Genomic DNA, 15,243 nt, shown 5'->3' with positions numbered 1-15,243 from the left:
TTTAAGACCCAGTGCAGTCTCACTCCTTTCCCTATTTAAGGCTCCTCCTCATGATATCTCATTGCTTAGTATTGCAGTAATCTTTCCTAGATCCTCTGTGAACCTATGCCATCCTGTGAACGCTGTTCACAAACCTCTGAACTCCTGAGAAACTTAACATTGAAACTCCTATCTCTGTTGTCTTGTATTATTTTAAGGCAACTTATCGTTTTTCCTGTGTTCTATATTTAAAGTTGAGAGGACTCTGCTTTATCTCTCTGCCGCACTCCGGTTCCAGCTACCGCTCTCCTTGCCTGTCAGCTCACAGCAGTGTTCTACGGGAACGCGGTGACGTCATCCGCCAGCTTCACATTACCGCTGATAGCAGCAGCTCCTATTCTCTGCTCACTTCCTCAGCTTGTGGCGAGTTTTGCTTCGCGCTCCTGCTTGGTAAGCACTGCTCTAGTTTGATCCTCTGAGCTACCGCAGAACATTGTATCTTTGCCTTACTCTCCTAAAAAGAAATCTAAACTTATATGAGTGCCAATATTATTTGTATTTGTTCTGATCCTCTCACTTCCATAAGTTTTTCTCAGTGTGTGGCAGCCATATTTTGTTTTCTCTTGCAAGAGTCTGAATATTATAAACTTTAAACTGCATACAACTCTTATATCAGGATTGTTTTCAACTACCCCTGCTGCTTTATTTTTTCCTTCCACAGTGTCAACCCTGACACATGTGGCAGCCATAGGGGATAAGTGGGAAACTGCACCTGTATATTAAATTGTATTGTGTGATTACTGAGTAATACATTGTTGCGCAGGATCACCATGTGTATCCCATACTATTCACTAATACAATACACCCTATTTAATAGTGTCATATCCTAGCAGTTGTGGTTCTAAAGCACCTGATGTTACATTCTTATTCAAGCTCTTTAAATTTCAGTTCCCTTGACATACTCTTGACAATAAGTGATGATTTTTGGGGGTAGATTTATCATGCTGCAGATGCAGCTATTTTCGCGCGAGCCTTCAGGGAAACAAAAAGTTACGAAGCAGCAGTCGTAAGATGGCATGGTCATAAGACAGCTGCTCCTTAACTCATCCACCACCTCTGAGGTGGCAGACAGCAATCATCCCGATCGGATATGATCAGGATGATTGACACCCCCTGCTAGCGGCCAATTGGCTGCAAATGTGCAGGGGGCGGCATTGCTCCAGAAATGCTTGTGCAATGTTAAATGCCAACAGAGTATGCTGTCGGCATTTAGCGATGTCAGACGGACATGATCCACTACAGCGGATCATGTCCACCTGACATATGACAAATCTACCCCTTGGATTGATATATCTATTTATAGCGAGATATTTATATCAATATCATACCTTGCTGTTGCTAATACCGTGGTGAATAATGCTCCCAAATACTGTCGGGATCAGATATCTCCCCAAGAAACTGCCAGCGGTGGGTAGAGACAGCCTGGTCGGCCAAACCGTAGCTGTATAGGCAAACAATGTGATCACGCAACACGTGTTTCGCCGCAGGGCGATTCGATACAGCTTTCTCACGGTATTAGCAACAGCAAGGTATGACAAGGAGCTATACAAATCTTTACTGCAGCACGTCAACAGGAAGTCTAAAGTAAGTGGAACTTGCAATTGAAACAATCTGGTGCGGAGATTGTCTTGTCTTAAGAACTATACCATACGCCCTGTGATTGGAATGCTTAAACGAGGGAACGTTTCTCTAAGGTAGCACCCTAGGGGCTGAAGATGGTAAGGATCATGACAGTATTGACTGCAGATATGCATGGTTGTGATTACGGACTATATGTTTGCTAAGACACCAATATACCGCTCTTGATTGGGCTACTGAGATCCGCAAAGATTGTACTATATCCTGTGTTATTGTGCTGCTAATATCTGCTAAGACTCTATCATACCTTGTCTGATTGCGATAACTTTACTAATTTGCTGTGGATTAACCATCTGTTTGCTTTGCTCAGCAATTGTATGGAATGATTGTGACTATGCTCTGACAATACTCTAATTCTCAACCTGGATCAGTGACTATCTATATATCAATTGTGGGACATCAATAATATGCATAAGTCCCCATAATATACCCAATGGCCATTGGTGGATGTTGTTATGATATTATGTGTTTAGTGTAGTAATTAATCTGTTTTCTATTTTAGGGTATTAATTGATTATATATTGGATTTTAGTAAGCCTTTTAGAGGTTTTTAACAAGCATTATATTAGCTGAATAAATGTGTATTTCATTAATTTGGTTAACAGAGACATCTGTGGGGAGGGGAGATTGTCACCTGGGGGTTGGTCCTCTCATCCGGATTACTCAGGGTATAATTTCTATCTTAGGATAGTTTATGCACAAGTGCCGGCTAGAACATGCTCTTTTTCTCTTTTTGTATCAATATATGAATATATATATATATATATATATATATATATATATATATATATATATATATATATATATATATATATATATATATATTGTTTAACGTGCATAAGACTGTAATGTGAAATCTTTTCGTTATCTCCCTAGTTAAACATATCTGTATGTTATATATATATCTATATATATATATATCATATATGTCAATGTAAAATCCCTGCGTCTGCTTTTTTTTTTTCTAACACCCGCAAGCTCTTATCTTTGATCACATAACTTTTGTGTGCAATACATTTTTTGATAATTTTTATTAGACAGTGTTAAAATGAGTTTAACTGTACTTTGTAATGTATTTTTTAAATATTTCATTAAACTTTTAAGTTGCGCAAAACTGTAATACCTGCGCAATGGACATTGAATGCTAAAGGACCCCATTGCGTGCAGAAAACTCATAAAGCGCTACTTGTAATCTTACCCATAGTGGGCCGGATTACAAGTGGAGAGCTAAATATCACTTTTGCGCACACTAATGAGCGCTGGTATTACAAGTTGACAGCAATGCGAAAGCGAGCTTGCATTGCGCTTCCATAGGCTCCAATTGGAGCCTCATTCTCATACCATCAGACATGGCATGAGAACTAGCACAGCGAAGGGGGTAAGTCATGCAGCGATGGCAGAAAATTGTAAATATATATGCAGTGAAAAGGCACTTTTCAGTGCCGTTTTTTTTTTTCTAACACCCCACACCCGCAAAATTTAGCCCCCAAAAACTGCCTGGTGCAGTTATTTTATTAAAAAAAAATCTACAATTTTTATCTTTTAATAAAATATACTACTCTGTATTTGTGGCCAATTGTGGCACATTTATCAAATTAACCAGAGATCGCTGTAGCAATAACCAGCCACAGACGCGTAATAAATTAGCGCTTCACTTGTAATCTAGCCCAGTATGTGTTGTTACAACTGTATAGTGTCCGTCAAGTAAAGTAAATTCATTATTGTTGGTTTATAGTGTCCCAAGCATTGTTTCATTGTATTATGTTTGCTGTAGTGTAGTACTGGATGGTTGCATTTGTTCTTAGCCCGCAGATCAGAAGATCTCTACAAAATTACATAACTATGGCATTTTAACAAAGACTTTCATCTCTAAAAAGCCTGGTCATATAGACAATAAGACTTCTTTCGAATGCTCTAACTTTAAAGGGACATTATACACTCATTTTTTCTTTGCATAAATGTTTTGTAGATGATCTATTTATATATCCCATAAAGTTTTATTTTAAAATAAATGTATAGTTTTGCTTATTTTTAAATAACATTGCTCTGATTTTCAGACTCCTAACCAAGCCCCAAAGTTTTATGTGAATACCGTCAGCTACCTTCTCCAGCTTGCTCCTGTTTGTGTAAAGGGTCTTTTCATATGCAAAAGGGGGAGGGGGAGTGTCTTATTTGCCACTTGCAGTGGGCTTTCCAGCTACCTTTTCAACAGAGCTAAGCTGACAGCTTCTAAGTAAGTTTTAAAACATTTTTATACTGGATTTTTATATCAGTATCTGTGCATCTTATTATGTATAGTAGTGTCTATTACATGCAGTTATATGAAAATGAGTGTATACTGTCCCTTTAACATCATAAGGTAATCACAGCAATAGCACAGTATACAGAGAAATGAACACACTATTAAAGGGATATGAAACTCAAAAACTTATTTGAGTCACTCAGAACATACAATTTAAACAAAAAGCTTTTAATTTACTTATATTAACAAATTTGTTTTATTCCCTTGGTATTCTTTGTTGAAGAGATAGCTAGGTAGGTGTCTGGAGCTCTACACAACAGGCAATAGTGCTGCCATCTAGTGCTCTAGCAAATGAATAACGCTGCCATATAGTGCTCTAGACACATGCACGCTCCTGAGCTTATGTTGCCTGACTTTGCACAAAAGATACAGAGAGAATGAAGAACATTTGATAATAGAAGTAAATTAGAAAGTTGTTTAAAACTACATGTTCTGTCTGAATCATGAAAGAACAATTTATGGTTTCATGTCCCTTTAATCTATTGTCATATACACTGAACATATGAAAGCTATTTACTAGATCAAGGGCACAGTTTATCACATGATGTTTGCTTCCTTGCTGAGCTATAAGTGATCTATAAAGGTTAAACATCACCTAATTTGGTTCACTGATGTAGAACAATTATATTGCTGAGTTCATTTTATGCATTTGTGCTTCAGTTTATCATATAAAGGGAACAGAAAAATAATGTAACAGTTATGATTTACTCACCGAAAAGTGACTCAAGTTGAAACCATTTCTCCTTGGATGTCCCACCACAGACAAACTTGCAGACTAGGGTGATGTCTTTGTGTTTTGCTATAGATGGTGTGAAACTCAGCGAAGTAGTAAAGTCTGTAAGTCCCTCTTTATCTGATGTCTCTGTTCTCTCCCTGTTTGCAACATATCCAGTGGGTACAACTTTCCTTCCTTTATTGTCCTTTCCTTGTGCAAGCTCTGAGACCTCTCGCACAGTTCCGTCATGCTCTGTTATAACCCACATCACCTGGACGTCCTCCGGGCAATAGGAGGCTGTGCAATATAATGTGACCTTTTCACCATCAATCCACTTCTTAGGTCCATGGATGTTACCGATTTTGAATGTTTCTGTAAAGCAATATTATACCATTAATAGATGTAAAAATATTATACTTTGTTGTAAATTGTGCTGGAAATAAGGCCATTTCTACATGATACATAGGGGCCCATTTATTAAGCAGCGTATGCTGCTCATTCCGGCTCGCTGGAATCAGGAGTTTAGAAGCAGCGGTCATAAGATCGGGATGATTGACACCCGCTGCTAGTGGCCATTTGGCCACAAATGTGCAGGATTGCACAAGCATTTCACAAGAAATGCTTGTGCAATGATAAATGCCAACGGCATTTATCGATGTGGGGCAGACCCGCCATATAATAAATCTGCCCCATATTTACTAATATATTAGTCAGCAATGCCTAACTATTTAAAAATTATTATAGTTAATATTTTTATGATTATTATTAGGGTTACAGCCACAATAGATGGGTTTGACTGGTCTTATTTATTATTCTTAAATTCTTGGTTTTTAAACTGTGTTTCTATTAAAGGGGAATACAACTGATTTTAAAACTCCATTAGAAGCATTTCTGCAATATACCTGCATTTGCAACATTGTTTAAAAAAAAAAATTATGTTACTATGCACACCAACAGTGCCCCATCATATAACCATTAATGTTACTGTGTCATAAATCATACTGCCTTAACACTGCTATTTTATTTTCCACCTTAAATCTCTCCTCTGCTCCATCAGGTGTATAAAAGGCTCCTCCTCTTTCACTTCATTGATAGGTTTAATGAAGCGTTTTCCTTGACTCACCTCTCCAGCCTCTCTGTGTATACTGATACAACAAATTGTAGAAATAACTTTGTTTCAGGTTTTTGCTACTTTAAACTACACTCCGTCAGCTGCTGTGCCTCTGACCTCACCATCCAGCAAAGGTCATTACTATTTGACCACGCAGCATGGATTCCTCTTACAGCTTGCAGCATCTCTTAAACAGACATATGTGCAAGGTTCTGTGAGTACTGCAATTAGCTGCATATATACATCGCTCTGTCTGTACCATCTAGCACTTACTCTAACATTAGTTGTGTACCTGTGTTATAAATTGTGCTGCAAATTACCTTTTCCAGTTTATAGTGATCCTCGCCACAGATTCAGCCTGCACCTGTTGTTTAACTATTTTCCAATTCCCTTGCCTATGTAACTATAGAAACCTATATTTCCTATATATCTTATCTCTAGTTACTCAGGCCAGATTACTCCAATTATATTGTATTGGTTTGCAAGTTTTGCAGATCTCTTAATATAACTGTAACATCTAAACTTTTATTACCCACTGACATATTCAGGGACATACTTGACACCTTTTTAGTTGTATACTTAGATGACTAAGGCCTAGATTTAGAGTTTGGCGGTAGCCGTGAAAACCAGCGTTAGAGGCTCCTAACGCTGGTTTAGGCTACCGCCGGTATTTGGAGTCAGTCAGGAAAGGGTCTAACGCTCACTTTTCAGCCGCGACTTTTCCATACCGCAGATCCCCTTACGTCAATTGCGTATCCTATCTTTTCAATGGGATCTTTCTAACTCCGGTATTTAGAGTCGTGGCTGAAGTGAGCGTTAGAAATCTAACGACAAAACTCCAGCCGCAGAAAAAAGTCAGTAGTTAAGAGCTTTCTGGGCTAACGCCGGTTTATAAAGCTCTTAACTACTGTGCTCTAAAGTACACTAACACCCATAAACTACCTATGTACCCCTAAACCGAGGCCCCCCCCACATCGCCGCAACTCGATTAAATTTTTTTAACCCCTAATCTGCCGACCGCCACCTACGTTATCCTTATGTACCCCTAATCTGCTGCCCCTAACACCGCCGACCCCTGTATTATATTTATTAACCCCTAACCTACCCCCACAACGTCGCCGCCAGCTACCTACAATAATTGGAACAGCCAATAGAATGCGAGCTCAATCTGATTGGCTGATCGGATCAGCCAATCGGATTGAACTTGATTCTGATTGGCTGATTCCATCAGCCAATCATAATTTTCCTACCTTAATTCCGATTGGCTGATAGAATCCTATCAGCCAATCGGAATTCGAGGGACGCCATCTTGGATGACGTCCCTTAAAGGAGCCTTCATTCGTCGGTAGTCCGTCGGGCCAGCAGGATGTTCCGCGTCGGAGGTCTGCAAGATGGATCCGGAAGAAAGAAGATTGAAGATGCCGTTGATAGAAGACTTCAGCCGGATCATGGACCTCTTCAGCTCCCACTTGGATGAAGACTTCAGCCGGATCATGGACCTCTTCAGCTCCCGCTTGGATGATGACTTCAGCCGGATCATGGACATCTTCAGCCCCCTGCTTGGGCTTGGATCAGGACATCGGAGGAGCTCTTCTGGATCGATCGGTGAACCTGGTATGGTGAAGATAAGGTAGGAAGATCTTCAGGGGCTTAGTGTTAGGTTTATTTAAGGGGGGTTTGGGTTAGATTAGGGGGTATGTGGGGTGGTGGGTTGTAATGTTGGGGGGGGGGTATTGTATGTATTTTTTTTACAGGCAAAAGAGCTGAATTCTTTGGGGCATGACCCACAAAGGGCCCTGTTCAGGGCTGGTAAGGTAAAAGAGCTTTGAACTTTAGTAATTTAGAATAGGGTAGGGCATTTTTTTATTTTGGGGGTCTTTGTTATTTTATTAGGGGGCTTAGAGTAGGTGTAATTAGTTTAAAATTGTTGTAATATTTTTCTGATGTTTGTAAATATTTTTTTTATTTTTGTAACTTAGTTCTTTTTTATTTTTTGTACTTTAGTTAGTTTATTTCATTGTATTTATTTGTAGATATTGTATTTAATTAATTTATTGATAGTGTAGTGTTAGGTTTAATTGTAGGTAATTGTAGGTATTTTATTTAATTAATTTATTGATAGTGTAGTGTTAGGTTTATTGTAACTTAGGTTAGGATTTATTTTACAGGTAATTTTGTAATTATTTTAACTATTTTAGCTATTGTACCTGGTTAAAATAAATACAAAGTTACCTGTAAAATAAATATAAATCCTAAAATAGCTATAATATAAATATAATTTATATTGTAGCTATATTAGGATTTATTTTACAGGTAAGTATTTAGCTTTAAATAGGAATAATTTATTTAATAAGAGTTAATTAATTTTGTTAGATTTAAATTATATTTAATTTAGGGGGGTGTTAGTGTTAGGGTTAGACTTAGCTTTAGGGGTTAATACATTTATTAGAATAGCGGTGAGCTCCAGTCGGCAGATTAGGGGTTAATGTTTGAAGTTAGGTGTCGGCGATGTTAGGGAGGGCAGATTAGGGGTTAATACTATTTATTATAGGGTTAGTGAGGCGGATTAGGGGTTAATAACTTTATTATAATAGCGGTGCGGTCCGCTCGGCAGATTAGGGGTTAATAAGTGTAGGCAGGTGGAGGCGACGTTGTGGGGGGCAGATTAGGGGTTAATAAATATAATATAGCGGTCGGCGGTATTAGGGGCAGCAGATTAGGGGTACATAGGGATAATGTAAGTAGCGGCGGTTTACGGAGCGGCAGATTAGGGGTTAAAAATAATATGCAGGGGTCAGCGATAGCAGGGGCGGCAGAATAGGGGTTATTAAGTGTAAGGTTAGGGGTGTTTAGACTCGGGGTACATGTTAGGGTGTTAGGTGCAGACGTAGGAAGTGTTTCCCCATAGACAACAATGGGGCTGCGTTAGGAGCTGAACGCGGCTTTTTTGCAGGTGTTAGGTTTTTTTTTCAGCTCAAACAGCCCCATTGTTTTCTATGGGGGAATCGTGCACGAGCACGTTTTTGAGGCTGGCCGCTTCCGTAAGCAACTCTGGTATCGAGAGTTGCAGTGGCGTTAAATATGCCTGTACGCTCCCTTTTTGGAGCCTAACGCAGCCATTCTGTGGACTCTCAATACCAGAGTTATTTAAAAGGTGCGGCCAGAAAAAAGCCAGCGTTAGCTACGCGGGTCATTACCGACAAAACTCTAAATCTAGCCGATAATTTTTCCCAACAATAAAACTGACCACACTAAACATGTTAGGGTTGTTCTCTCTAGATTAAGAACCCACAGACTGTTTGTGAAACTCGAAAAGTGTACCTTTAGTACTACACAGATCTCATTTCTTGGTTATTCTATCAATCAAAACGAAATCAGAATGGAAAGTGATAAAGCTCTAGCTATAACTAACTGGCCAAGACCCAATAGCAAACAAGAAGTCCAGCGCTTCCTGGGCTTCGCTAATTTTTACAGAAGATTTATACCCAATGTTGCAGATATAACAAAACCACTCACCAATTTGACCAAGAACCATACCAATTTCTCTTGGAATTTCTCTTGTCAACAAGTCTTTGACCAACTTAAAAGATGTTTCAGTAGCTCCCCATTTTGCAAATACCAGGGGCGCGATCCGATATACGGCGTAGTTTTCGGCACAAGTGAGGGAACCCGCGCCGCCCGTAATTTCACCTCGCACATCGGGGTATTACATATACTGCGCCGTTAGATACTAAACTGGTGTAAGTAGGACAAACTGGCGTTCTTCCGAAAAGTGCGCAAATACACATTTTACTTGTCGTAAGTAACTTACGCCTGTATTTTGTCCACGTAAAGTCTCAATAAAGAGTAGTTTTATGCAAATTAGGCTAATACTCTTAAAAATCACCCGCAACTCCATCTAAAAAATGTGCCACGTAATTACGCAATTCAAAAGTCATATATAAACCCATGCGCAGCCGCCATTTTCTTCAGTGTGTTGGTTCGCTGAGCTACAGCACACTACAGTGGAGTGGAGGATTAGACAGAGTAGAGAGAGAGGCGCAAACAGAGGAGTTAGTTAGGTCGCATTGTTGGTTGGTTAAGCTTGTACACTTACACATATTTTTACATATTGCACACATTTTGCATACATACATATACAAAATACACAACACTTTTTTTTCTAACACCTCACAACATTTTATTTCAATTTTACCGTGTGATAGGCTGAGTGTTTTGTTGTGATTCTGTGTGATTGAACTGGGGAGTGAGTGTGAGTGTGTGTAGTGTGAGGATGGCAGGGAGAGGTAGGGCGGAGGGGAGGAGGGGAGAGGAGTGGCAGGGAGAGGACTATTGTAGAGGACATGAGGAGCAGCGGGGTCCCCATCAGGGAGTAAGTGGAGTGAGGAGAGGGAGAGCTAGAAGGGATGATGGGAGGGGAGATGCTCGAGAGCCCCAGAGACCAGGCACATCAAAAGCCGAGACTATATCGGCGAAACATGTCAGGGAGGGGTATTGTGTAAAAATACCCTGTTTGTAATTTTAATAGCATAGTAACTCGATCTAGTTTAACAATATTAGACTTTATCCTTGGGGCATAATTTACTTTAGGGCAAGACTTGCATTGATAGTATTGTTTAACAAACTCTTTCAAGCTTTATTTGTTCATGGACACTAGCATGCAAACAACGGATAATTGAGCCTAGACGTTAAACCACGTTATGCCAAAATAAGGCTTTTTGCAGTGTCACTAATAGTCCGAGTGGAAAGCGGATTTTAAAACATAATTAATGAACTGAGCAATAGATGGTAAATTTGAAACATCAATACAAACTCTCATAATTTGAAAATTAAATCCATCAACCTAGAGAAATCATATATAACAACTAAGATACGGTTAATGTATACACAATCACAGTGAATTCCAGTTACTGATGTAGTGCTGACATTTGTAATAATACAGTGATTTTCATTCACCAGTGTGGAGTTAATGTTACAAACTACATAGCAGAAATAATGCTATACTGTCCATTTCAGACTAATTGATAGTATACTATATAGCCGGTTATATTTATACAACCTTTTCTAAATATAAGAATATATTCTGGCTAAAATAAGGCTCGTTGCAGCCTCAAATACAGTTTGATACACAGCATTATTCTATTAACCCCGTAATGTTTTGGGGCTTCTAACCTTAGTAGTATTACTAATTACTCCAGACCTAGCAATATTAACGTGAATGGATATACTCACTAAATATAATACATATCTATATGTATATTAAAGTTGACACTACTCCTGATATATTACTGAATGGTACCAACTGAAAGCACTAGATGATAATAATCTCATTAGAACCCACTTACAAGTCAAAAATTATTATGAAGTGTTGAAACAGCAAAACACAGATGTGGTTTTATTAATATTCACGAACTCCTAATTTACTTAACCCCTTAATGACCGAGGACGTGCAGGGCACGTCCTCAAAAAAAAGGCAGTTAATGCCTGAGGACGTACCCTGCACGTCCTCGGTGTGGAAAGCAGCTGGAAGCGATCCTGCTCGCTTCCAGCTGCTTTCCGGTTATTGCAGTGATGCCTCGATATGGAGGCATCCTGCAATAACGCTAGATGGCCATCCGATGCAGAGAGAGCCACTCTGTGGCCCTCTCTGCACCGGACATCGATGGCCGGTATCGTTGGTGGGTGGGAGCCGCCTTGGGAGGCGGGTGGGGCGCCATCGATGGGCCGGGTAATGTAGAGGGGGGCGGGATCGGGGGCAGAGCCGATGGGGGCACGCACGGGCGTGCGCAGCGTGCACGGGGGGCGGGGGGCGGGCGCGTGCACGGGGCGGGAGCGGGTGGGAACGCTACACTACAGAAAATATAACTGTTTAAAAGTTTGAGAAAGGGGTATATTTATGTAAAAAAATATATAAATCGATGGTATCTTGGAGGGGGTGGGGGGTTGGTTTTTGGTGGGGCAGGGTGCTACACTACAGAAAAGGGGAAAAAATTTAAAAATCACCAATTTTATTCTAAACTGGGTACTGGCAGACAGCTGCCAGTACCCAAGATGGCGGCCATTAAGACAGGGGGGAGAGTTAGAGAGCTGTTTGGTGGGGGATCAGTCAGTTTGGGGGCTAAAGGGGGGGTCCTACAGAGCAGCATATGTAAATATGCCTTTTCTTTTTTTTAAAAAAGCCCAAATATAGCTTTTATTTTAGTACTGGCAGTTTCTGCCAGTACTTAAGATGGCGGGGGACAATTGTGGGGTGGGGGAGGGAAGAGAGCTGTTTGGGAGGGATCAGGGGGGTCTGATGTTTCAGGTGGGGAGGCTAAGCTCTACACTAAAGCTAAAATTAACCCTGCAAGCTCCCTACAAGCTACCTAATTAACCCCTTCACTGCTAGCCATAATACGTGTGATGCGCATTTAGCGGCCTAAGTACCAAAAAGCAACGCCAAAGCCATATGTGTCTGCTATTTCTGAACAAAGGGGATCACAGAGAAAAATTTACAACCATTTATGTCATAATTGCACAAGCTGTTTGTAAATAATTTCAGTGAGAAACAAAAAGTTTGTGAAAAAGGGAACTTTTTTTTTTATTTGATCGCATTTGGCGGTTAAATGGTGGCATGAAATATACCAAAATGGGCCTAGATCAATACTTTGGGTTGTCTGCTACACTAGAATAAAGCTAAAATTAACCCTACAAGCTCCCTACAAGCTCCCTAATTAACCCCTGCACTGCTGGGCATAATACACGTGTGGTGCGCAGCGGCATTTAGCGGCCTTCTAATTACTAAAAAGCAATGCCAAAGCCATATATGTCTGCTATTTCTGAACAAAGGGGATCCCAGAGAAAAATTTACAACCATTTATGCCATAATTGCACAAGCTGTTTGTAAATAATTTCAGTGAGAAACCGAAAGTTTTGTGAAAAAGTGAACGATTTTTTGTATTTGATCGCATTTGGCGGTGAAATGGTGGCATGAAATATACCAAAATTGGCCTAGATCAATACTTTGGGATGTCTTCTAAAAAAAAAATATATACATGTCAATGGATATTCAGGTATTCCTGAAAGATATCAGTGTCCCAATGTAACTAGCGCTAATCTTGAATAAAATGGTTTGGAAATAGCAAAGTGCTACTTGTATTTATGGCCCTATAGCTTGCAAAAAAAGCAAAGAACATGTAAACATTGGTTATTTCTAAACTCAGGACAAAATTTAGAAAATATTTAGCATGGGTGTTTTTTGGTGGTTTTAGATGTGTAACAGATTTTGGGGGTCAAAGTTAGAAAAAGTGTTGTTTTTTCCATTTTTTTCTCATATTTTATAATTTTTTTTACAATAAATTATAAGATATGATGAAAATAATGGTATCTTTGGAAAGTCCATTTAATGGCGAGAAAAACGGTATATAATATGTGTGGGTACAGTAAATGAGCAAGAGGAAAATTACAGCTAAACACAAACACCGCAAAAATGTAAAAATAGCCTTGGTCCCAAACGGACAGAAAATGGAAAAGTGCTGTGGTCATTAAGGGGTTAATTGCAAGTCCAAAACGATTAATAAGTGCTAATACAGCACACCACACAAGTGTGTTTCTTAAGACCTAAGACATTCTTAGAATGCTGACTTAGTCCTATTATACACACATATTATTGAAAACCAGAAAACAAAAAGCATTAAAGCCTTTCCTTCTCTAATAACTAGAATCAATATATGCCAACTCGTACATCAAATATTAACAGTGAATATCTGCCATATATACATAGAGGTATCATTACAAGACAAGTGCTATTATAAAATGTATCTTTACCCATACATATATTCACCTTGGCAGCAGCCAGAATATTTAACACTTGTGCCTCTTTGTGATTAGACACATTAACAGATACTACTAAACAAAAAAGGCAAGAGCATAATTCGCTCATTTTCAACTTGACTACCAGCAACCTATACCCAAAGTATCCACACTATACATGTGGATGTTTATTCTGCAAGCCCTTATATAACAAGGATTTACATAAATTATAATAATCCTTTATTCGAGTTTCTATGTGTTTTTAAATTGCACACACTCACACAGTGATTTTATTAAACTTTTGTAGTAATAAAAGTTACGTTTTAATTTCAATTTGACCCATTGGTCTATTCTATACAGTCTATAACCCTACTAATTAGGGGCATTAGAAGTGCTATACAAGTGCACCTTTTTAGTCTCAATCCCTCTAGTGATTTAGACTATATCTGCACATCAAGGAGAGGGACAGAGGGTGCACATGGGGACAGAAGGGGGGAGGAACATGGGGGACAGAAGGGGGGAGGAGGGAGAGGATAGGGAGGAACCCACACCAGGGATATCGCAGGGGAGCAAGCCAGGTGTCCACAGAGGATGAGAGGATGAGATGTCCGAACTTCTCATTCGATGAGAATGTTGCCCTAGTCCAGGCCATCATGGACAATTACAGTGCCCTCTTTGGCCAGGAGAAGGGCAAAGGTGTTGCCAGAAGGCGTAAAACAGCATGGTTGGCAGTAGAGAATGCCGTCAACAGTGTGGCCCCCGCAGAGGAGGACTGTTGAGGGCCTTAAAAAAAGGTGGAATGACTGTAAGAGGGCGGGTGAAAGAGAAGATGGGGGCAGGAAGCCCATGCACCAAGAGGGGAACAGGCGGTGGTCCACCCCTGGACACAGAATACAACACCTGGCAGGAGATGATACGCAGGTCCCTGAGTATCACAGCAGTCCATGGACTTCCAGGGGGCTCGTGACTCAGGGGCTGCAACCACAGCACATCATGCTGGTGAGTAACATCCCACACGACCAGTATGATATGTATTTGAGATATAACATCCTTTAATGTCACACATTCATGTACACAATGAGGAGCATGGTATTTGGCCTACTAACAAAAACATCTACAATTATATTTGACATTAATGCTACTTAACACAATGCAATTCATGATATGAGGTAGAATAGTGCAATACTAACATGTCTCAGAGTAACACAGGCCACAAGCCACATGTAGAGTTTTCAGTAAATGGACACTATAGCCATCACAATACTTTTAGCTCTGAAAGCAGGTTCTGTGCCTACATCAGGCTAAAGTAAATTGTGTGACCATAGTGTCACTTAAAGAACACATTTTTTCCATCATTGACATGTACACATAACTATTGTATGAAACACATACCTGTATACTGTGCAGATTAAAATCCCTCATATCACAAATCACACTGTGCACATGCATGTTATAGAGTTTGACATGAGAATGAGTATAGGCCCTAGCATGTATCAATGTACATTGTATGCCCACATGGACATATATATGACTGTACTAATCCCTCTCATCATTTGACTCCTCCACAGAACCTCCTGTCACCAGGATGCAAACAGGCATGCCGCCACCTCCACCACCACCACCACCACCAGTCACAGGCATGCAGCC

General features: G+C 39.8%; 1 protein-coding gene across 1 annotated transcript in view; it reads right to left on the bottom strand.

The window, feature by feature from the left end:
* LOC128641641 (uncharacterized) overlaps positions 1–15,243 on the bottom strand; it is a 505,331-nt gene that overhangs the window by 381,601 nt on the left and 108,487 nt on the right. Inside the window, 1 exon segment of the mRNA XM_053694177.1 lies at positions 4,692–5,066. Coding sequence (XP_053550152.1) covers positions 4,692–5,066 — 375 coding nt within the window.

Source organism: Bombina bombina, chromosome 11 (genome assembly GCF_027579735.1).
Source record: "Bombina bombina isolate aBomBom1 chromosome 11, aBomBom1.pri, whole genome shotgun sequence".
NCBI classification, from domain to species: Eukaryota; Metazoa; Chordata; class Amphibia; order Anura; family Bombinatoridae; genus Bombina; species Bombina bombina.
This window is presented reverse-complemented; position numbering and strand designations above follow the sequence as displayed.